This window comes from Ranitomeya imitator, chromosome 1, assembly GCF_032444005.1.
Source record: "Ranitomeya imitator isolate aRanImi1 chromosome 1, aRanImi1.pri, whole genome shotgun sequence".
Classification (NCBI taxonomy): Eukaryota; Metazoa; Chordata; class Amphibia; order Anura; family Dendrobatidae; genus Ranitomeya; species Ranitomeya imitator.
Genome location: NC_091282.1, coordinates 401,447,818 through 401,472,474, shown reverse-complemented (window position 1 = coordinate 401,472,474; position 24,657 = coordinate 401,447,818). Strand labels below are relative to the sequence as shown.

Sequence of the window (24,657 nt, the reverse complement as noted above, 5' to 3'; positions counted from 1 at the left end):
TATGAGGGTTAATGGCATGTAGATTTCTGACTGAATGGTAGGTAGGAGGGTGCTGGGGTGAGCGAGGATTTGTGAGTGTGAAGGAGAGAATGTTGTGGTCAGAGAGGGGAAGCGGTGAGTTATCTAGGTAGGAGATTGAGCAGAACCGGGCGAAAACCAGGTCCAGGGTGTTACCGTCTTTGTGTGTTTCAGAGGTTGAGAGCTCTAAGAGGCCTAGAGTAATTCTGCTACATACAGGCAATCTGATCATGGCCTGTATGTAGCAGAGCCTATCGGGTTATGGCAGCTTCTAGTTTCCCAAGGAGACTATTGAAGCATGTGAAAAGTAAAAAAAAAAATAAAAAAATAAAAATATATATATAAAAGTTCAAATAACCCCCCTTTCGCCCCATTCAAAATAAAACAATAAAAAAAATCAAATATACACATATCTGGTATTGATCCTACAGAGAAACTACGGAGTATCAAAGAACCCAACAAGCGTAACAATCTAAAAAACGTAACAAATTTTATTGAATGTCATCATCACATAAAAATAACAAACATCACATACAAGGGACACGTATAGTACATGTACGGCAGACAACAACCACTGCAAGTAACACCTCGGGCATAGAGAGGGCAAGAACAAAATGGCTATAAGAAGCATATTAATCCGTAATGAAATTGTTGATAAAGTGCATAGTGCTCCTAAAGGACATGCATATACCTCCTACCTCCATATACGTTAGTACTAATCAGACCTAAAGTAGGTAAATGTAAGAGTAACCAAAGCTCTGCCAATCTTACCCAAAAACAGGTGGTGCCAGTGTGTGTCCGGCGGCCCCGACGCGCGTTTCACGTAAGTTTCCTCGGGGGGTCGTGTTTATACAATTGTATATCCCAGGCGATCGCTATTCTCCGTGCTGCCATCAGCGCTTCCCTCAGGAAAGATGGCCGCTACTGCACGCGCGCATGCGCACTACGATGGGACTTACTGACCATCGTCTCCGGCGTTCTTTTGCGGCGGAGCAGGATATGACGTCAGGAGGGCTTTCCCTCTGCCTGCTCTGCACGCCGGAAGTGCCGGGGATGATGTGCGCGGCGTCCCATATTATGGCGGTGCGCATGCGCTAATCATTGTGCGGTATAGTCGCCGCAGCTGTAGAGATGTCCTTAAATACAACCCCAGCTAAGCACACAAACACGACCCCCCGAGGAAGCTTACGCGAAACGCGCGTCGGGGCCGCCGGACACACACTGGCACCACCTGTTTTTGGGTAAGATTGGCAGAGCTTTGGTTACTCTTACATTTACCTACTTTAGGTCTGATTAGTACTAACATATATGGAGGTAGGAGGTATATGCATGTCCTTTAGGAGCACTATGCACTTTATCAACAATTTCATTACGGATTATATACAATTGTATATCCCAGGCGATCGCTATTCTCCGTGCTGCCATCAGCGCTTCCCTCAGGAAAGATGGCCGCTACTGCACGCGTGCATGCGCACCACGATGGGACTTACTGACCATTGTCTCCGGCGTTCTTTTGCGGCGGAGCAGGATATGACGACTGGAGGGCTTTCCCTCTGCCTGCTCTGCACGCCGGAAGTGCCGGGGATGATGTGCGCGGCGTCCCATATTATGGCGGTGCGCATGCGCCAATCATTGTGCGGTATAGTCGCCGCAGCTGTAGAGATGTCCTTAAATACAACCCCAGCTAAGCACACAAACACGACCCCCCGAGGAAGCTTACGCGAAACGCGCGTCGGGGCCGCCGGACACACACTGGCACCACCTGTTTTGGGGTAAGATTGGCAGAGCTTTGGTTACTCTTACATTTACCTACTTTAGGTCTGATTAGTACTAACGTATATGGAGGTAGGAGGTATATGCATGTCCTTTAGGAGCACTATGCACTTTATCAACAATTTCATTACGGATTAATATGCTTCTTATAGCCATTTTGTTCTTGCCCTCTCTATGCCCGAGGTGTTACTTGCAGTGGTTGTTGTCTGCCGTACATGTACTATACGTGTCCCTTGTATGTGATGTTTGTTATTTTTATGTGATGATGACATTCAATAAAATTTGTTACGTTTTTTAGATTGTTACGCTTGTTGGGTTCTTTGATACTCCGTAGTTTCTCTGTAGGATTTATTTCATAGTGGAGTTGTTCCCTGTTATCTTTCATGTCCATTATAGGGTGTATCCCTACGAATAGGTTGCATTGATATGCATCAGTGGCATCTGTATTTACATATCTGGTATTGGCACATTCAGAATCGTCCAATCTATCAATATATAAAAAGTATTAATCCAATTGGTAAACGGCGTAACGAGAAAAAAATCGAATCGCCAGAATTCTGTTTTTTTGGTCACTGCAACATTGCAATAAAATGCAATAATGGGCGATTGAAAAATCGTATATACACCAAAATGGCATAAATAAAAACATCACATCAGAGCGCAAAAAATAATTCCTCACCCTTCCCCAGATTTTGAAAAATGGAGATGCTTCGGGTCTCGGAATATGGCAACATTTTTTTTTCTACAAATTTTGGAATTTTTTTCACCACTTAAATAAAAAAGAACCTAGATATGTTTGGTGTCTATGAACTTGTAATGACATGTATTGGCAGGTCAGTTTTAGCATTTAGCAAACATGGTAAAAAAAATAAAAAACTATTGGGGAATTGCACTTTTCTTGCAATTTCACCGCATTTGGAATTTTTTCCCATTTTCCAGTACAAAATGTAATAAAATTAATGATGCCATTCAAAAGTACAAGTTGTCCCGCAAAAAACAAACCCTCAAATGGCGATATTGATGGAAAAATAAAAAAGTTATGGCCGTGGGGAGAAGGGGGGCAAAAAATGGAAATGCAAAAATGGATATACCCCTGGCCCTTAAGGGGCTAAATACAGCTTGCTTTCTTACATAGTCACCTTTATAAAAGACTCCTGTCCACAGACTCAATGAATTAGTCAGACTCTAACCTCTACAACATGGGCAAGACAAAAGAGCTTTCTAAGGATGTCAAGGACAAGATCATAGACCTGCATAAAGCTGGAATGGGCTACAAAACCATAAGTAAGACGCTGGGTGAGAAGGAGACAACTGTTGCTGCAATAGTAAGAAAATGGAAGAAATACAAAATGACTGTCAATCGACATCAATATGGGGCACCATGCAAAATGTTACCTTGTGGGGTATCCTTGATCATGAGGAAGGTGAAAGATCAGCCTAAACCTACACAGGGGAACTCGTTAATGATCTGAAGGCAGCTGGGACCACAGTCACCAAGAAAACAATTGGTAACATATTACGCCGTAAAGGTTTAAAATCCTGCAGTGCCCACAAGGTCCTTCTGCTCAAGAAGGCACATGTGCAGGCCTGTCTGAAGTTTTCAATGAACACCTGGATGATTCTGTGAGTGATTGGGAGAAGGTGCTGTGGTCAGATGAGACAAAAATTGAGCTCTTTGGCATTAACTCAACTTGCTGTGTTTGGAGCAAGAGAAATGCTGCCTATGACCTAAAGAACACCATCCCCACTGTCAAGCATGGAGGTGGAAGCATTATATTTTGGGGGCACAGGACTACTTCACCACATCAGTGAGAGAATGGATGGAGCCATGCACCGTAAAATCCTGAGTGACAACCTCCTTCCCTCCGCCAGGACATTAAAAATGGGTCGTGGCTGGGTCTTCCAGCAAGACAATGACCCAAACCATACAGCCAAGGCAACAAAGGAGTGGCTCAAAAAGAAGCACATTAAGGTCATGGCGTGGCCTAGCCAGTCTCCAGACCTTAATCCCATAGAAAACTTATGGAGGGACTTGAAGCTCCGAGTTGCCAAGCGACAGCCTCAAAATCGTAATGATTTAGAGATGATCTGCAGAGAGGAGTGGAGCTAAATTCCTCCTGACATGTGCGCAAACCTCGTCATCAACTACGAAAACGTCTGACTGTTGTGCTTACCAACAAGGGTTTTGCCACCAAGTGTTAAGTCTTGTTTGCCAGAGGGATCAAATACTTATTTCTCACTGCAAAATGCAAATAAATGTATATAATTTATACAATGTAATAGAATGAAATAGATATAACACACGCGCTACCTCAGGCACCAAGAAAAAAACCCCAGCTGCAAGGAAACAAGGCAGGGAGGTGCCACCCCTGTCAAAGAACTATCAAGAATAATGAAAACAATTGAATCCGCGCTGAAAGGGCAAGACAGATGGAACAAATGGACCTATGAAGAGTAAATGTGACACAATAACACGCAAACCACACCATACAAGCCCACACACCCCCACCTATAACAGAACAATCCCACCTTGAATAGACCTAGACCGGAGCCTAAACAAAAAGCCACACCAGCGCTACCGAACACGAGGAGAGACTCACCAGCAGAGGATGTGCCGACGTGTGTCACGGTGGGTGCAGTCCAGTCAGGAGAAAAGGATCCGGCGTAGAGGAACGCTAGCGGGAAGGTGGGCAGGCAGAGGTGATGAGCCGCAAAGAAATAGGGTAGTACGGAAGCTACGTAGAGCCAGGGAAAGCCCCGGCCGGTGGCGTCCCTGGATACGAGCGAGGAAGGGGAAAATGGCTGGCACGAGGCTCAGCGTGTGACGTCACAAAGTAAGTACGGGGCAGCGCAGAGACCAAAACCGACGCGTTTCGAAGGAGAGGCGTCCTTCTTCATCAGGGTTACCGGTCTCTCGATGCGCCCGGACATATAAGCCCCAAAGATGTCAATCAAAATAGCAAGCCTGCCCATTTAACCCACTGTGTTGGTGACCACTATAGAAATGACAGTTGCAGAGCCACAAAAAACCGCAACACTATGAGTAGAAATGAAAGTGAGAATACTGATGTATGAAATATGTTGCACGGACAAGTGAAAAATATTAATAAAAAAGACTTATAAATATGTATAAAAGTATAGATGTACTGTACCAATTCAAATATACCAAATTTATTAAAGTGGAAACAATACCACTAACACTATCTAAATTGACACAAACAATAAAAGCAAACCTTTAATAAATAGCGATAAAAAACAGTAAATCCGGGGTTAAAATACTAAAAACATGCTAAAACGGTACTACGGGGGTACTAGAAAAAAGGGGGGGGGGGGAAGAGATACGGGGGGAAAAAAACAAAAAAAAAAAAACCCCCGCCATACCATTAGAAATGCTAAAATAAAACTATGCCTAAATATATATGGCCTAAACCACCTGACCTGGTTCCAACTAAAATAAACATAAAAAAGAGAGAGTAGGGACCAGAAACAGGAATAGTAACAATACAATTAAAAAGCATATATTTCTAGCCCATGGTTGAGGCCTTTAGGGGCAAGGCTATCCAGGGTGAAAATCCACTGGGATTCAGACCTGGACATGGCTTTAATTAAGTTGCCACCTCTTGAGCTCTGTCTGATCCTTTGGATTCCCAAAAAGGTAACACACTTAATAGATTTGTTGTGCCTTTCGCTAAAGTGACGCGAAAGTGGATGACCCATAAAGCCTTTCTTAATATTCATCAAATGTTCTCTGACCCGGACCATAAGGGGCCTCTTAGTTCGGCCTACATACAGTTTGTTACACGGACATTCGATGAGATAAATAACCTTAGTGGTGGAACAGGTAATAGTATCTCTGATGCTGAATTCATTCATGGCGTCGGAATCAGTGAAGGTGGAACGGTATCTCTTCTCGAAAGATGTGTGCCGGCACCCAAAACAAATCCCACAGGGTGTAAAACCTGCCCTACTGGTACCAAAGGCACCAGCCAAGGATTTTCAATTTGTATACAATAGAGATCCGAGTCTAGCTATCTTTTACCATATCCCCAAGATTCACAAGAGTACCACCTGTCCTCCAGGCAGGCCTATTATTTCTGGTATCAATAGCCTGACAGCAAATTTGTCCCGGTATGTTGACATGCACCTACAGAAGTGCATGCAACTCATACCGGCTTACCTCAAAGATACGGGACACATCCTTCAAATTCTAGAGAGTGTCAAATGGGAACCCACCTATTTTTTAGGCACTCTGGACATTAAATCACTGTACACAGTGATTGACCAAAAAATGGGTTGCCAGATTGCGGGCCAATACCTACGTACTTTGGGGACCTATCCGGATACCCAGGTCACATTTATTGAAGAATGTATTCAATTTATCTTGCAGCACAACTACTTTTGGTATGAAGGAGACTTCTTTTTACAGACCTGTGGCACGGCTATGGGCACACGGTTTGCCCCTAGCTATGCCAACCTGTTTGTGGCCAAGTGGGAGGAGTCTTGTATTTTTTCCTCAGGTAATCTCCGTACGGGTCTGGTCCTGTGGCGCCGCTTTATCGACGACGTGGTGTTCGTCTGGAATGGCCCCAAACAAGATTTGGAATTATTTATATCAAATCTTAACACTAACAGTTTTGGACTTGAATTCACACCTACAATAAGTATGTCTGAGATTAACTTCTTGGACCTCACCATATACATTAAGGATGGCCGGCTACTAACTAAGTGCTTTAGGAAAGGGGTGGATTCTAATAGTTTTATTGACATTTCCAGTTGTCACCTACCGGTCTGGTTGACAAACATTCCCAAGGGCCAGTACACAAGAATCAGACGTAATTGTACCACCTTGGAGGACTACAACAGGGACTCGTCCATTTTGACTCAACAGTTTCTGGACAAAGGTTATCCTAGTTCCTTGTTGGAACGAGCTAAGAGGGATGTGATGGAGATACCCAGAGATTCTCTGATACATAGAATAAAACCTACTAATCAATCCAACACAATCCTTGATCAAATCCGGCAGTTACCGTTTGTCACTCAATTTCATGTGGGACATACTAAATTTAGATCCATCATTAAGAAACACTGGTCCGCACTGCAAAGGGACAAGATTATAGGGGAGCTTCTGCCGGATATACCCTGATTTGTGTTTAGGAAGGCCCAATCTTTGGGTAATATTATAGCTCCCACTACCAAACATGCCTCCTATGATAAATCTTTGGCTGGTGCCTTTGGTACCAGTAGGGCAGGGTTTACACCCTGTGGGATTTGTTTTGGGTGCCGGCACACATCTTTCGAGAAGAGATACCGTTCCACCTTCACTGATTCCGACGCCACGAATGAATTCAGCATCAGAGACACTATTACCTGTTCCACCACTAAGGTTATTTATCTCATCGAATGTCCGTGTAACAAACTGTATGTAGGCCGAACTAAGAGGCCCCTTATGGTCCGGGTCAAAGAACATTTGATGAATATTAAGAAAGGCTTTATGGGTCATCCACTTTCGCGTCACTTTAGCGAAAGGCACAACAAATCTATTAAGTGTGTTACCTTTTTGGGAATCCAAAGGATCAGACAGAGCTCAAGAGGTGGCAACTTAATTAAAGCCATGTCCAGGTCTGAATCCCAGTGGATTTTCACCCTGGATAGCCTTGCCCCTAAAGGCCTCAACCATGGGCTAGAAATATATGCTTTTTAATTGTATTGTTACTATTCCTGTTTCTGGTCCCTACTCTCTCTTTTTTATGTTTATTTTAGTTGGAACCAGGTCAGGTGGTTTAGGCCATATATATTTAGGCATAGTTTTATTTTAGCATTTCTAATGGTATGGCGGGGTTTTTTTTTTTTTCCCCGTATCTCTTCCCCCCCCCCCCCTTTTTTCTAGTACCCCCGTAGTACCGTTTTAGCATGTTTTTAGTATTTTAACCCTGGATTTACTGTTTTTTATCGCTATTTATTAAAGGTTTGCTTTTATTGTTTGTGTCAATTTAGATAGTGTTAGTGGTATTGTTTCCACTTTAATAAATTTGGTATATTTGAATTGGTACAGTACATCTATACTCTTATACATATTTATAAGTCTTTTTTATTAATATTTTTCACTTGTCCGTGCAACATATTTCATACATCAGTATTCTCACTTTCATTTCTACTCATAGTGTTGCGGTTTTTTGTGGCTCTGCAACTGTCATTTCTATAGTGGTCACCAACACAATGGGTTAAATGGGCAGGCTTGCTATTTTGATTGACATCTTTGGGGCTTATATGTCCGGGCGCATCGAGAGACCGGTAACCCTGATGAAGAAGGACGCCTCTCCTTCGAAACGCGTCGGTTTTGGTCTCTGCGCTGCCCCGTACTTACTTTGTGACGTCACACGCTGAGCCTCGTGCCAGCCATTTTCCCCTTCCTCGCTCGTATCCAGGGACGCCACCGGCCGGGGCTTTCCCTGGCTCTACGTAGCTTCCGTACTACCCTATTTCTTTGCGGCTCATCACCTCTGCCTGCCCACCTTCCCGCTAGCGTTCCTCTACGCCGGATCCTTTTCTCCTGACTGGACTGCACCCACCGTGACACACGTCGGCACATCCTCTGCTGGTGAGTCTCTCCTCGTGTTCGGTAGCGCTGGTGCGGCTTTTTGTTTAGGCTCCGGTCTAGGTCTATTCAAGGTGGGATTGTTCTGTTATAGGTGGGGGTGTGTGGGCTTGTATGGTGTGGTTTGCGTGTTATTGTGTCACATTTACTCTTCATAGGTCCATTTGTTCCATCTGTCTTGCCCTTTCAGCGCGGATTCAATTGTTTTCATCAATTTATACAATGTGATTTTCTGGATTTTATTTTTGATATTCTATCTCTCAATGTTAAAATTAACCTACCCTTATATTATGTCTTTGTCAGTGGGCAAACTTACAAAATCAGCAAGGGATCAAATACTTATTTCCCCCAGTGTACAGTACAGACCAAACGTTTGGACACACCTTCTCATTTAAAGATTTTTCTGTATTTCCATGACTATGAAAATTGTAAATTCACATGGAAGGCATTAAAACTATGAATTAACACATGTGGAATTATATAGTTAGCAAAAAAGTGTGAAACAACTGAAATTATGTCTTATATTCTAGGTTCTTCAAAGTAGGCACCTTTTGCTTTGATGACTGCTTTGCACACTCTTGGCATTCTCTTGATGAGCTTCAAGAAGTAGTCACCGGAAATGATTTTCACTTCATAGGTGTTCCCTGTCAGGTTTAATAAGTGGGATTTCTTGCCTTATAAATGGGGTTGGGACCATCAGTTGTGTTGAGCAGAAGTCTGGTGGATACATGGCTGATAGTCCTACTGAATAGACTGTTAGAATTTGTATTATGGCAAGAAAAAAACAGCTAAGAAAAATGAGTGGCCATCATTACTTTAAGAAATGAAGGTCAGTCAGTCAGATAAATTGGGAAAACTTTGAAAGTGTCCCCAAGTGCAGTTGCAAAATCCATCAAGCGCTACGAAGAAACTGGCTCACATGAGGACCGCCGCAGGAAAGGAAGACCAAGAGTCACCTCTGCTTCTGAGGATAAGTTTATCCGAGTCACCAGCCTCAGAAATCCAAGGTTAACAGCAGCTCAGATTAGAGACCAGGTCAATGCCACACAGAGTTCTAGCAGTAGACACATCTCTACAACAACTGTTAAGAGGAGACTTTGTGCAGCAGGCCTTCATGGTAAAATAGCTGCTAGGAAACCACTGCTAATGACAAGCAATAAGCAGAAGAGACTTGTTTGGGCTAAAGAACACAAGGAATGGGCATTAGACCAGTGGAAATCTGTGCTTTGGCCTGATGAGTCCAAATTTGAGATCTTTGGTTCCAACCACCGTGTCTTTGTGCAACGCAGAAAAGGTGAACAGATAAACTCTACATGCCTGGTTCGCACCGTGAAGCATGGAGGAGGAGGTGTGATGGTGTGGGGGTGCTGTGCTGGTGACACAGTTGGGGATTTATTCAATATTGAAGGCATACTGAACCAGCATGGCTACCACAAAATCTTGCAGCGGCATGCTATTCCATCCGGTTTGCGTTTAGTTGGACCATCATTTATTTTTCAACAGTACAATGATCCCAAACACACCTCCAGGCTGTGTAAGCGCTATTTGACCAAGAAGGAGAGTGATGGGGTGCTACGCCAGATGACCTGGCCTCCACAGTCATCAGATCTGAACCCAATTGAGATGGTTTGGGGTGAGCTGGACTGCAGAGTGAAGGCAAAAGGGTCAACAAGTGCTAAGCATCTCTGGGAACTCCTTCAAGATTGTTGGAAGACTATTTCCAGTGACTACCTCTTGAAGCTCATCAAGAGAATGCCAAGGGTTTGGAAAGCAGTCATCAAAGCAAAAGGTGGCTACTTTAAAGAACCTTGAATATAAAACATATTTTCTGTTGTTTCACACTTTTTTGTTAAATATATAATTCCACATGTGTTAATTCATAGTTTTGATGCCTTCAGTGTGAATTTACAATTTTCATAGTCATGAAAATACAGAAATATCTTTAAATGAGAAGGTGTGTCCAAACTTTTGATCTGTACTGTATATACATACATACATATTATATACATCCATATATATACACATACACACACACACACAGTGGCGTAACTACCGCGGTTGCAGCGGTCACCATTGCGACGGGGCACGGCAGGTCAGGGGCCCTCTGCCCGGCAGGTCAGAGGCACCGGCCGACACCATGTTGCAGTGCAGGAGGAGATCCCTCCCGCACGGCAACAGTCCGAGGCGTATCTAGGGGGAGGGGGCAGCCGGGGTATGGGAGAGTTAGGAACTTGGAAGCAGCTCCAGTCAGCACTGTGAGACTTTGACAGCGTCTCCTGCTCTGAGCCCCAGGACTGAAGGGGAGAGCGGGGGAGGTGCGGGACATGACAGCGGTGTGCAAGCAAGAGAAGCTGAGGAGCTGCAGGTTAATATCAGCCTCCCCTTTACCAGAGAGGAGTGTGAGATGTGTATATGAGCTGGTGTGTTTGTGTGTGATATCTATAGTGTGTGTGTTATATATGTAGTGTGTGTGTGTGTGTGTGATATCTGTAGTGCGTGTGTTATATATGTAGTGTGTGTGATATCTGTAGTGTGTGTGTGTGTCTGATATCTAGTGTGTGTGTGTGTGATATCTGTAGTGTGTGTGTTATATATGTAGTGTGTCATCTGTAGTGTGTGTGTGTGTGATATCTGTAGTGTGTGTGTGTGTGATATATGTAGTGTGTGTGTGTGTGATATCTGTAGTGCGTGTGTTATATATGTAGTGTGTGTGTGACATCTGTAGTGTGTGTGTGTGTGTGATATCTGTAGTGTGTGTGTGTGTGTGTGATATCTGTAGTGTGTGTGTGTGTGATATCTGTAGTGCGTGTGTTATATATGTAGTGTGTGACATCTGTAGTGTGTGTGTGTGATATCTGTAGTGTGTGTGTGTGTGATATCTGTAGTGTGTGTGTGTGATATCTGTAGTGTGTGTGTGATATCTGTAGTGTGTGTGTGTGTGTGTGTTATATCTGAGGTGTGTGTGTGATATCTGTAGTGTGTGTGAGGCAGGGGTGTAACTACCACAGTCTGGCAAGTCAGGGGCCCGACAGGTCAGAGGCACCCGACCCCCCCCCGTCATAGCCGCCGCAGTGAACTATACCGGCGTTTATGATGCCGGTACAGTTCAAAGCAATGACGGAGGAGAGAGCGTCAGCTGATGCTCCCTCTCCCATCATTCCCCTCTGCCTCTGACACTGCGGGAGCGTGATGACATCACTTCATCGCGCACCCGCTGTGTGTGGGGCCCAGGCAGTGCAGCATCTGCACAGGTGATGGTGGCCGCCATATTGGCAAAGCCTGTGGCGGCTGCTGCGACCGGGAACAGGTGGTTCCAGAGCTAGTGGGGGGCACGTGGACCAAGCCGGCCAGGAGGGGGATGCCGCAGCGGCTCAGCCATATGGAGGATCCCGGGATGAACATGGAGGTGTACGGGACCGGCGGAAGTGAGGTGTGTGTGCTGCCCGTGTGTCGCCGTCTCTGCCCCCAGTGTCCCTGGCCCCCTGTGACACCAGCCCCGTTTCCTCCCTGCTGTCCCATGCCCCATGTCCTAGTAGGTCCCCAGGTTCAGGTCATTGTGCTCCTCCGGGCCCCCCGTACACACCTTGTTCCTCCTCCCCTGGTCTCCCAATGCTCCTCATCTCCCATGCCCTGAGTCCTCCTGCACCCCCCATGCATTCCCTGCCCCTTGTCCCCGTGTGACTCGTGTGCCCTGCTCTCAAGTCTCCCCTGTCCCCTTTCTCACCGTGTGCTCTCCATCTACCCTGTCCTTGTAATCCCTGTGCCCCTTTCTTCCCTCCTCCCAAGTCTCCCCCCCATCTTCCTCTGTCCCCTTGCAGCCCTTGCGTCCCTATCTACTCTGCCCTTGAAGTCCCCTTGTGTCCTCTTGTGCCTGTCTCCCTTGCACCCTAGTCCCCGTGTGTCCCATTGTGCCCTTCTCCCCTTCCTCTTAGTCCCTATGAGTCCCCTTGTGCTTCTATCCCTTGTCCCCATGTGTAGCCTTGTGTCAGTGTCCCTTGCCCACTAGTCCCTGTGTGTCCCCTTGCGCCTGTCTCCCTTGTCCCCTTATGCTTGTGTCCCTTGTCCCCGTGTGCCAGTCTCCCTTGCCCATTAGTCCCTGTGTGTACCCTTGTCAGTCTCCCTGGCTAACTAGTCCCTGTGTGTCCCCTTGTGCCAGTCTCCCTTGTCCCCTTGTGTCAGTCTCCCTTGCCCACTAGTCCCCTTGTAAACTTCTCCCCTGCCTCCTAGCCCCCATGTGTCCCCTTGTGCCTGTCTTCCTTGCTCCCTAGCCCCCCTATGTTACCATTGTGCATGTCTCCCCTACCCCCCTTGTGTCCTTGTCCCCTGCCCCCTAGTCACCATTTCCTCATGTCTTTCTCACTGCCCCTGTATGGAGGGGCTGTATTACACTATGAGGGGGGCTGCATTATATTCTATGGGGGTTACATTGTATTGTATTGTATGGCAGGGCTGCAGTATACTCTGTGGGGTGGCTGTATTATACTATATGTGGGCTGCATCAGAGGCGTAGCTAGAGCTTTTGCCACCCGGGGCTGTTCCCGAGTTTGGCGCCCCCCCCCCCCCTCCCCCGGCTCAATACACACAAAGGTTACCAAAAATGGTTTTCCTGTTTTGTAGAACTTAAACTGGGCCTAATGATGTCACCCCCACATGCCAAACCTGTGACTTAATACCACCACACCATGACCAGACCACATAGTGACCGAATAATACTACATACAAGGGACAAATACCACAACACCATTTCCAGACCACATATTACCACCACATAGTGACTGAATACTACAATACTGATCAGTAATAAAAAAAAAAACCACAATACTATCACCATAAGTGCCAGTATTCACAGGAGATCTGTACTTAGTATGCAGTGTCTGTGTAGAGGTAATACAGAGATCACTGGTGGTATTATACACATGAGCTCTGTATATAATGTATAGGTAATACAGAGATCACTGGTGGTATTATACACAGGAACTCTGTATATAATGTATAGATAATACAGTGATCACTGGTGACATTGTACACAGGACCGCTGTATATAGTATACAGTGTATAGTGTCAGTGTATAGGTAACACTGACTCACCAGTGACGTCTCTAGGTGAAGTCCTTCATCTTTCATCCAGCACAGACCGCCATCATTCCTTCCAGCCAGGACTCGTTTCTGCAGGAAATAACACAGTTATCTCGAGCTCCGCTTGCAGAACACATTACTTAATTTTTCACAACTTCTACATTACATCACATGAAGAAAAAAAGGTGATATAGTGTCACTCTGCACAGTAACAGGACCGCCCCCCCCATTTAAAACAGTATACTCAAAAAATAAAATAAATACATCACTGCAGTAATAATATCCCTTAATTAGCCCCTATGGTAACACTGGCTCATTCCTGGCTCCAGCCATATGTTCTCGCATCCTGCCCTCATGAGTATCCATTCTACCCCATATGATCTCCCCATCCTGCCCCACCAGCCTCCATCGTATCCGTCCTGCCCCATGATCCAATCATGCCCCGTGTCTCCAATCATGCCCCGTATCTACATTCTGCCCATGCCTCAAGTCCTGCCCCCAGTGTGTCCAGCAATCTGCCCCAGTGTGTCCAGCATATTACCCCCATGTTGTCCAGCAATCTGCCCCAGTGTGTCTAGCATATTACCCCCAGTGTGTCCAGAAATCTGCCCCAGTATGTCCAGCACTGCCCCCAGTGTGTCCAGCAATCTGCCCCAGTGTCCAGCATTGCCCCAGTGTGTCCAGCATATTACTCCCAGTGTGTCCAGCATATTACCCCCAGTGTGTCCAGCATATTACCCCCAGTGTGTCCAGCATATTACCCCCAGTGTGTCCAGCAATCTGCCCCAGTGTCCAGCATTGCCCCAGTGTGTCCAGCAGTCTGCCCCAGTGTGTCCAGCATATTACCCCCAGTGTGTCCAGCATATTACCCCCAGTGTCCAGCATTGCCCCAGTGTGTCCAGCATATTACCCCCAGTGTGTCCAGCATTGCCCCAGTGTGTCCAGAAATCTGCCCCAGGGTCTCCAGCATTGCCCCAGTATGTCCAGAAATCTGCCCCAGTGTGTCCAGCAATCTGCCCCATGGCCTCCAGTATTGCCCCAGTGTGTCCAGCAATCTGCCCCACCCATGGTCTCCAGTATTGCCCCGGTGTGTCCAGCAATCTGCCCCATGGTCTCCAGTATTGCCCCGGTGTGTCCAGCAATCTGCCCCATGGTCTCCAGTATTGCCCCGGTGTGTCCAGCAATCTGCCCCATGGTCTCCAGTATTGCCCCAGTGTGTCCAGCAATCTGCCCCATGGTCTCCAGTATTGCCCCGGTGTGTCCAGCAATCTGCCCCATGGTCTCCAGTATTGCCCCGGTGTGTCCAGCAATCTGCCCCATGGTCTCCAGTATTGCCCCGGTGTGTCCAGCAATCTGCCCCATGGTCTCCAGTATTGCCCCGGTGTGTCCAGCAATCTGCCCCATGGTCTCCAGTATTGCCCCGGTGTGTCCAGCAATCTGCCCCATGGTCTCCAGTATTGCCCCGGTGTGTCCAGCAATCTGCCCCATGGTCTCCAGTATTGCCCCAGTGTGTCCAGCAATCTGCCCCATGGTCTCCAGTATTGCCGCGGTGTGTCCAGCAATCTGCCCCATGGTCTCCAGTATTGCCCCGGTGTGTCCAGCAATCTGCCCCATGGTCTCCAGTATTGCCCCAGTGTGTCCAGCAATCTGCCCCATGGTCTCCAGTATTGCCCCAGTGTGTCCAGCATTGCACCCAGAGTCAGACATAAAGAAAAAAAAAAAAAAAAAATCCTCACCTCTCCCGTTCCTAGCGCAGGTCCGGTGCAGCCAGTCAGCATCTCTCCGGCTCTGCGACGCTCAGGACAGAGAGGCTGAGCGGCGCGCACAGTGATGACGTCATCGTGCCCTCTGCTCTGAGACGTCGCAGAGTCAGAGGACGCTGTAGCTGCCGCAGGAACCAGGAGAGGTGAGTATCGGGGGGCGGGGGGCGGGGGCCCGGGGGTGGAGGGAGCCTGGTCGTGGCGGCGGACGGCGCCGCCCGAAGATTTAAAGGGGCGTCTTTTTTTTTTTTTTTTCCCCTCCTGCAGCGCCGGCCGCCCCCCGCATTGTGCCGCCCGGGGTGGACCGCCCCCCCCGCACCCCACTTCCTACACCACTGGGCTGCATTATACTGAATCGAGGACTTTGGGGAATATATTATACTATATGAAGAACTATGGTCCATCATACTATGGGAAGTGAATTGTACAACATGGATGACGATGGCGGTGCATTATACTATATGGAGCACTATGAGGAGTGTATTATACTATACTAGATTGTGGCCCGATTCTAACGCATCGGGTATTCTAGAATATGCATGTCCCCGTAGTATATGGACAATGATGATTCCAGAATTCGCGGCAGACTGTGCCCGTCGCTGATTGGTAGAGGCAACCTTTATGACATCATCGTCGCCATGGCAACCATTATGACATCATCGTCGCTGTGCCCGTTGCTGATTGGTCGAGGCCTAGCGGCCTCGACCAATCAGAGACGCGGGATTTCCTGGACAGACAGACAGACAGACAGAAAGACAGACAGACGGAAAAACCCTTAGACAATTATATATATAGATGGAGGACTGAGCAGTGTATTTTAATATATGGAGGACTATGTGGAGTGTATAATACTAAATGGAGGACTGAGGAGTGCAGTATACTATGTGGAGGACTATGAGGGGTGCATTATACTATATGGAGCACTATGAGCAGTGTATTATACTATATGGAGGACTGAGCAGTGTATTTTAATATATGGAGGACTATGTGGAGTGTATAATACTAAATGGAGGACTGAGGAGTGCAGTATACTATATGGAGGACTATGTGGAGTGTATAATACTAAATGGAGGACTCAGGAGTGTATTATACTATATGGAGGACTATGAGGGGTGTATTATACTATATGGAGGACTGAGCAGTGTATTATACTATATGGAGCACTACGAAGAGTGCATTATGCTATATGGAGTACTATAAGGAGTGTATTTTAACTCTTTCTGCCAGCTGACGGAATAGTACGTCAGCTGGCAGATCTCCTACTTTGAGGTGGGCTCCGGCGGTGAGCCCACCTCAAAGCCGCGACATGTCAGCTGTTTTGTACAGCTGACATGTGCGCGCAATGAGCGCGAGCGGAATCGTGATCCGCCCGCGCCCATTAACTAGTTAAATGCCGCCGTCAAGCGCTGACAGCGGCATTTAACTAGCTCTCCCGGCCGCGCGGCCGGAAGTGCTCGCACTGCTGACCCCCGTCACATGATCGGGGGTCAGCAGTGCATCGCCATAACAACCAGAGGTCTCCTTGAGACCTCTATGGTTGTTGATGGCCGATTGCTTTGAGCGCCACCCTGTGGTCGGCGTTCAAAGCAACCCTGCATTTCTGCTACATAGAGGTGATCTGTACTTCACCTCTATGTAGCAGAGCCGATCGAGTTATGCATGCTTCTAGCCTCCTATGGAGGCTATTGAAGCATGCCAAAAAAAAAAAAAAGTGATTAAAAATATAAAAAGATTAAAAAAATATATAAAAGTTCAAATCACCCCCCTCAGAATCGCCCGATCTATCAATAAAAAGAAAGGATTAACCTGACCGCTAAATGACGTAGCGAGAAAAAAAATCAAAACGCCAAAATTACGTTTTTTGGTCGCCGCGACATTGCATTAAAATGCAATAACGGGCGATCAAAAGAACGTATCTACACCAATATGGTATCATTAAAAACGCCAGCTCGGCACGCAAAAATTAAGCCCTCACCTGACCCCAGATCACGAAAATTGGAGACGCTACGGGTATCGGAAAATCGCGCAACTTTTTTTTTTAGCAAACTTTGGAATTTTTTTTTTACCACTTAGATAAAAAATAACCTAGACATGTTAGGTGTCTATGAACTCGTAATGACCTGGAGAATCACAATGGCAGGTTAGTTTTAGCATTTAGGGAACCTAGCAAAAAAGCCAAACAAGAAACAAGTGTGAGATTGCACTTTTTTTTGCAATTTCATCACACTTGGAATTTTTTTCCCGTTTTCTGTTACATGGCATGGTAAAACCAATGGTATTGTTCAAAAGTATATCTCGTCCCGCAAAAAATAAGCCCTCACATGGCCATATTGACGGAAAAATAAAAAAGTTATGGCTCTGGGAAGGAGGGGAGCAAAAAACGAAAATGAAAAAGCGGAAAAAGCTCCGGGGTGAAGGGGTTAATATTCGGAGGAGTGTATTATAGTATATGGAGGACTGAGGAGTGTACAATACTATATGGGGGACTATGGGGAGTGTATTATACTATAAGGAGGACTATGGGGGTGCATTATACTTCTCATATGGATCCCCATGACTTCTATGTTAGCCCCTGATGAGTATAATGGTTTATTTTCTTTTATACATTACATAACAATGGCAGTACGGGGGACAAATATATGTCAGGATGGGGCCCTGGATAGTTATGCAACTGAGGTCACACTATACAACTTTGCAATAAAGCTAGTGTGCCAAATTAATAGGGAAAATGTGAATTTGGGTGGAAAATATTTTGGCATGGTGGGGGGCCCCATTTGAAAGATCGCACCGGGGCCCATAACTTTGTAGTTACACCACTGCGTGCACGCACGCACGCACGCACGCACATATACATACACACACATCCACTTCAGGGGGCCTATTTGAAATGTATTTTGGTGGTCATGTGTGGTCTTACAAAAAAAATAGAAAAACAGACATTTCTGGATTTTCCTATCTGTATCACCTGACATCGTCCTGTAAAATATAAAAATGAAGCCGCATCACGAATAAGGGACGTTAATTTTTTTTGTAATATCTGAACAAGAAAAATGTGCTGGTTAGTACGAGGAGAGGGTGGAGGGGGAGGGGGGATCCTGGTCTTGAACTGGTTAACAGTGTATTGGTGAACAAATGTCCGACAACATACAGTAAGTGTACGCGGGCTTGCTCCTGTGGCTGGGACTTGCAGTGCCACAGCTGCCTCAGGTTAGTCCGAGGCGCACACCTGGTGTCCTGGCCAGCAGGGGGCGCTCCCACCGGCTCCTGCCTCCGTGCCTGACAGAGGTTCCCGGGCCGTGACGTCAGGATGCTGTTGGCAGGGGTGCAGGGAGGAGAGCCTGCCCTCTGCTACCTCCCCTCACACTGTGCGGGACTCACAAGGGGCAGGTCTGGCACTCTGTGGAGGGACCGCTCCAAACTTTTTTTTTTGTTGTTGCTGACTTCTATTTTTTGGGTTCTGTCCGTGCCCCGTGTGGAGCTTTACAAGGATGGCTGCCCTGGTCCCGTAAGTGCCACACACGGTGCCCGCCGCTGTACGGGGAGAAGGTGAAGCAGCAGCAGCAGCGCACGGCTGACAAAGAGCTGATTGTGCGGAGGACACGCAGCAGCAGCACGGGGCATGCCCGCCGGTCCTGTGAGGATGCCCGGGAGTGCGGAGGGGCTGGGCGCTGCCCTGCTGGGGCTGCTGGCAGTGTGCTCTGTGCTGGCTCCGCGGGCTGCAGGTAAGAGCAGTGTACTCTGGGGGCAGGAGAGTGGCATGATGCCCACCAAGTCCTTGGGCAGACTCATGTGTTGGTGGGCTCCATACAACTCCCAGGGGCATTCTTAGCCATTCATCTTGTAGAGCCCCCCTATAGGTGGTCCTGGCTGAGAATGCTGGGTGGAGTAGTGATTTCTACCTTTATTGAATCTACTCCAGATGTTGCATTTAACAGAAAATATGTCAATATTGAAATAACCATAGCTAAATATTGCAGGAATAATACAAATGTCAATATGAAAAGAGCAGCTTTAGTTCTGTAATATTTCCAGGGTTGGATTCATGGGAGATAGTTCAGGTGACTGCTCCTGTGTATTACAGCACACCTATAATAGAGGGGGACTAGTGCATCTGCTGAATAATGGTGGGAGGGAGGGGTGCACTATAGGCGAACAACACCCTCTGGTGTGCCAGGCTTCCCGCATGTGGGCATACTCCTAACCCATGGACTGGTTTCAAATGTTCAATATTAGGCTGAAAACTAACCAGTATAGAGAAAGCCATTACTCCGCCTTGGCGTGCAGAAGACCACCGTGGTCCGCTCTAAATGTATAGTATCTAGTCGGAGATGCCCTTTACCATGACAGCGGGCATTTAATTGTTACCTTATTACTTTTCTGGTTACCTGATGCTTGATACATTAATATCTTGTATTGATGAAATGTCTGACCAGCAACAATGGAAAATAATTGTAATTGTTATCTCCTGGTGCACTGGGGACACATTGACACCACTGCAGACTTATATATTGGTGGTCCTTCTTATTTGAAGTGGTTGTTGGTGGCTTTTTAATTGCCTAAGAGATTACAGGAAGGTCATATTTATTATTTAACGGCCTTCGGCTCTCGATCAAGGGCCATGGCGACTTGATAGATGAACGCCCCGTAGGAAGATCCATTTGTGCAAGCCTAGGTAGGTCCACCAGGGTCTTCACTGCCGTTATCTTGATTGTATCAAGCCATTGGGTTGCTGGTCTTCCTCTTCCGTCTTGTTCCCTCTAGTATTCCAACCACGATGTCCTTCTCCAGTGATTGCTCTCTTTGTATGGTGCCCTTTAGAAATACAGCTCACAAGAAACACAGCCAACCAGAAAAATGGAAGGTCATTAGTGCATGGACAATATCCTAACCATTGGGAAGTATCTGATCCAAGTGTGTCCAGCACTAATCTTATCAGTGGTGTCCTATTAGCCCTACAATGAATTACTGGACATTGTGGGCCAACCCTGTGTACACCACATATACCCTGCTGATCTCTAGGCATCAACAATTGACCACCATACAAAGGCCTCTCTATTTAACCACTTTGTTTCAGTAGGGGTCATTCCGGTGTCAATCCATTCAGTAATCTGGGGTGTTTGACTGTTAATTTTTTTTTGTCCTCTCCCCCTACTGAGCTGTGAATTCATACAGTTCAAAGTGCAGCAGGGATTTGTGATCATAGCTCAGGGGAGCAGAAGTGATGTTGTAGATTGGAGTGGACATGTTAATCAAATGCATGTTTTGAAAGAACTTTTCTTCTCCTAGTCCTGCTCTAATCCATTTAGCTCTCCCCAGGAGGTGACAGATGCTTGGATTGTGGACTTCCTGTTGCTCAGCTCCAGGGTCCTGTGCTCTCTGCCTGGCTGCCATTTGTTGCATTACCTGGAGGAGGGGGAGGGGAGAAGGTCTCCATGCCTCTTGTGTGATGTGAGACATTTGATCTGAGTTTTGTAGACAGTTTTCTCTTTATCCTTTGTTGATTTATGATGACCTCTCTTGAAAGTGCACAATTGGATGATCTGTTACTTGTGATGAGAAGTTTAGTGTTTCGGCAATTGTTACAAATATGGTTTGATATAGAAAGAGACGAAATATTTGATAACATTTGTGCAGTAACCTTGGAGAATATTTATTTGCTACTTTTAACAGAGTTGTGCTCAGATTATCATCACTGAACTAATTTTTCTTATATTGCAATAGGCCCGTTAAAGGACTAGTCCCATGTTCTGTCTTCAGGAACACATCACTTGCTTGCCCGGGATAGGGCGGGGGGGTTTGGGGCAAGTGTGCTCCTGATTGATTGACAGTTTGGCACATGGTTGTGATGCTGCCCAAACTGGGCTCCCCGATTCTGCAAAAGGAAGTGCAGGGGTAGTAAAGCGCCACTCCAGTGTTTTGTTTTTTCTTTCAGCACAGGAGTGGTGCTACTAATCTAAGTAGCGCCCCCGGAAGAAGAATTCATCGAAACGCGCGTAGGGGTTTTACACAGGTCTCGTGTTACTCCACTGTGGTAAATATGCTCTGAGGTCTTTCCATAATCAACAAATGTACCCACATCATTGTAGGCACTTCGGCATTTTTTTCAGGTGTTCCTACTACGATATTTATCACTAATGTTAGGGTAATACCCGTGGGACAACTATCTGTTGCCTCTAGATATTCAGCCATATTGACTTGTTTGTGAGGTTGCTCATGTCTATGCATTTAGCACTTTTATATGGGGGTTTCCCTCTTAAGTTTTTTTCATCAGACATATTATTCATTACCGTCATGTTGATATATATGGCGTGAAGCCACTTGGTGGCCTGCTTAAATATTTATTGTACAGTTGTCAACATATTGGTATCCGTGTACTTTACATCAGATCTGTTTTTAGATTGGAGGCACTCTTACATCGTTTTGGATTGTGTATAATGTTTTGAGGTTTTTATCTTTTTGATACAAATAAAATGATATGTTTTTTGAACTTTATATTCTTGTGGCCTGTCTAATATTCTTTGGTGGGTCTTTGTGTATCTATCATATTTGAATGTGTTCTCTTGAAAAATTGGTTAATGGACTAATATGTATACCCACAGGATATAATATAGTTGAATTTATAGGGAAACAAAGATGACTTGAGAGTGTATTAATATACTCGTCTACTGCGCCGTTCTTCTCCTTTTCTGAGCGACATCATCACATTTGTGACTTGCTGACTCTCTCTGCTAGAAGTCAATGTAAGCCTATGCAGCCTTGTTCTGACGATCCATAGACTTAAGGTACCGTCACACTCAGCAACTTTGCAAAGAGAACGACAAAAATCCGTGACGGTGCAGCGTCCTGGATAGCGATCTCGTTGTGTTTGACACGCAGCAGCGATCTGGATCCCGCTGTGCCATCGCTGGTCGGAGCTAGAAGTCCAGAACTTTATTTTGTCGCCAGGTCGACGTGTATCGTCATGTTTGACATCAAAAGCAACGACGCCAGTAACAAGCATAGGTGTTGTGAATTCTGTGGCAGAGCTCCCTCCTGTGGTCACAAGTGGTACTTCGGCTGATTCTCTCTGTGAGCTTCTGTTGGTGGAGGGAAGTGGTACTGCGGCTTCTGAGTTTCCTCCCTCAGGTGATCTGGTGAGGTCGTTAGGTGCTTCTCTACTTAACTCCACCTAATGCTTTGATCCTGGCTTCCTGTCAATGTTCCAGTGTTGGACTTGCTTTTCCCTGGATCATTCCTGTGGCCTGCTGCTCTGCATAGCTAAGTTCTTCTTTGCTATTTTGTTTGCTATTTTTTCTGTCCAGCTTGTCTATTTTGTTGCTGGAAGCTCTGGGACGCAAAGGGTGTACCTCCGTGCCGTTAGTTCGGTACGGAGGGTCTTTTTGCCCCCTTTGCGTGGTTTTCTTTAGGGTTTTGTGTAGACCGCAAAGTTACCTTTTCTATCCTCGATCTGTTAAGAAAGTCGGGCCTCACTTTGCTGAATCTATTTCATCTCTACGTTTGTCTTTTCATCTTAACTAAGTCATTATATGTGGGGGGCTGCCTTTTCCTTTGGGGTATTTCTCTGAGGCAAGGTAGGCTTATTTTCTATCTTCAGGCTAGTTAGTTTCTCAGGCTGTGCCGAGTTGCATAGGCAGAGTTAGGGTACCGTCACACTATAACATTTCGATCGCTACGACGGTACGATTCGTGACGTTCCAGCGATATCGTTACGATATCGCTGTGTCTGACACGCAGCAGCGATCAGGGATCCTGCTGAGAATCGTATGTCGTAGCAGATCGTTTAGAACTTTCTTTCATCGCTGGATCTCCCGCTGTCATCGCTAGATCGGTGTGTGTGACACCGATCTAGCGATCTAGCGATGCGATCCAGCGATGCGTTCGCTTGTAACCAGGGTAAACATCGGGTAACTAAGCGCAGGACCGCGCTTAGTTACCCGATGTTTACCCTGGTTACAAGCGTTAAACTAAAAAAAAACAAACAGCACATACTTACATTCTGGTGTCCGTCAGGTCCCTTGCCGTCTGCTTCCCGCACTGTGACTGCCGGCCGTAAAGTGAAAGCAGAGCACAGCGGCTGTGCTTTCACTTTCACTTTACGGCCGGCAGTCACTGAGTGCGGGAACCAGACTGCAAGGGACCTGACGGACACCAGAATGTAAGTATGTGCTGTTTTTTTTTTTTTAGTTTAACGCTTGTAACCAGGGTAAACATCGGGTAACTAAGCGCGGTCCTGCGCTTAGTTACCCGATGTTTACCCTGGTTACCCAGGGACCTCGGCATCGTTAGTCGCTGGAGAGCTGTCTGTGTGACAGCTCCCCAGCGACCACACTACGATTTACCTACGATCACGGCCAGGTCATATCGCTGGTCGTGATCGTAGGTAAATCGTATAGTGTGACGGTACCCTAAGGCGCAATCCACGTCTGCCTCTAGTGTTGTTTGGAGAGGATTAGGGATTGCGGTCTGCAGAGTTCCCACGTCTCAGAGCTCGTTCTATGATTTTGGGTTATTGTCAGATCACTGTATGTGCTCTGACCGCTATGTCCATTGTAGTACTGAATTTCCTTTCATAACACATAGGGCCCCTAGATGTGTGTCGGATCGGTACACTCCGGCTGTTTGACATGGAGCTAACAACCAGCGAGAATGAGAAGTGAGTCGCCGTTACGTCACTGGATCGCTCCTGCATCGTTCTGGAGTTGCTGTGTTTGACGTCTCTACAGCGACCTAAACAGCGACGCTCCAGCGATCTAGTTTAGGTCGGCTCGTTGTCTATATCGCTGCAGCGTCGCTGAGTGTGACGGTACCTTTAGGCTATGTTCACATGTCCAATAATGATCCGTTAGAATGAATCAGGCAGAAATCTGTTAGAAAAAAAGTTGTTATTCACTAACTGATCTTTGCCGGATCTGTTTTTTAACATTGTAGTCAATGGGCACTGGATCCATTAATGCGGCATAATTGACATCCAAATGATATATTCAGAACAAGCATTGGAGCTAAGTGATTTTAAAGTTGGATGCTAAAATTGTCCCAAGTAGTGACAGAAGTTGTGAATGTGTTGATTGGTGTCTAAGAGCTGTTCAGTTCCTGAGTGTCTCTTCTGCATGAGAGAATGTCCTTGAGTTTAGACAACATGATGTTCTTTTGTTCCATTTACTTTAGGTGACCTCACTTTGAAGATATTTATGACTTTACTTTCAGGATAACATCACTCCAGAGATATTTACCTCTATGTGCGAGTTCATGCACTGAGGGAAGAGATCCATCACTTTTTTACAGTTCCATTCATCTAGACCTTGTAACAAGACATACAGTGAAGAATATTCCAGTTGAAAGCTCCTCACCCCACATTACTTGTAAACACAGATCAGCAATGTTTCTCTCTGTTTAGGAGGTTACCTTTAATATAAGACATCTTCTTTGAAGCCATGTA

General features: G+C 46.2%; 1 protein-coding gene across 1 annotated transcript in view; it reads left to right on the top strand.

Annotated features, from left to right (window-relative positions):
* The first annotated feature begins 18,525 nt into the window (after positions 1-18,525).
* Positions 18,526-24,657, top strand: part of ROR2 (receptor tyrosine kinase like orphan receptor 2) — a 291,391-nt gene continuing 285,259 nt past the window's right edge. The window contains exon 1 of the mRNA XM_069762335.1: positions 18,526-18,943. Coding sequence (XP_069618436.1) covers positions 18,841-18,943 — 103 coding nt within the window. The 5' untranslated portion in view covers positions 18,526-18,840. The remainder of the gene's footprint in view (positions 18,944-24,657) is intronic.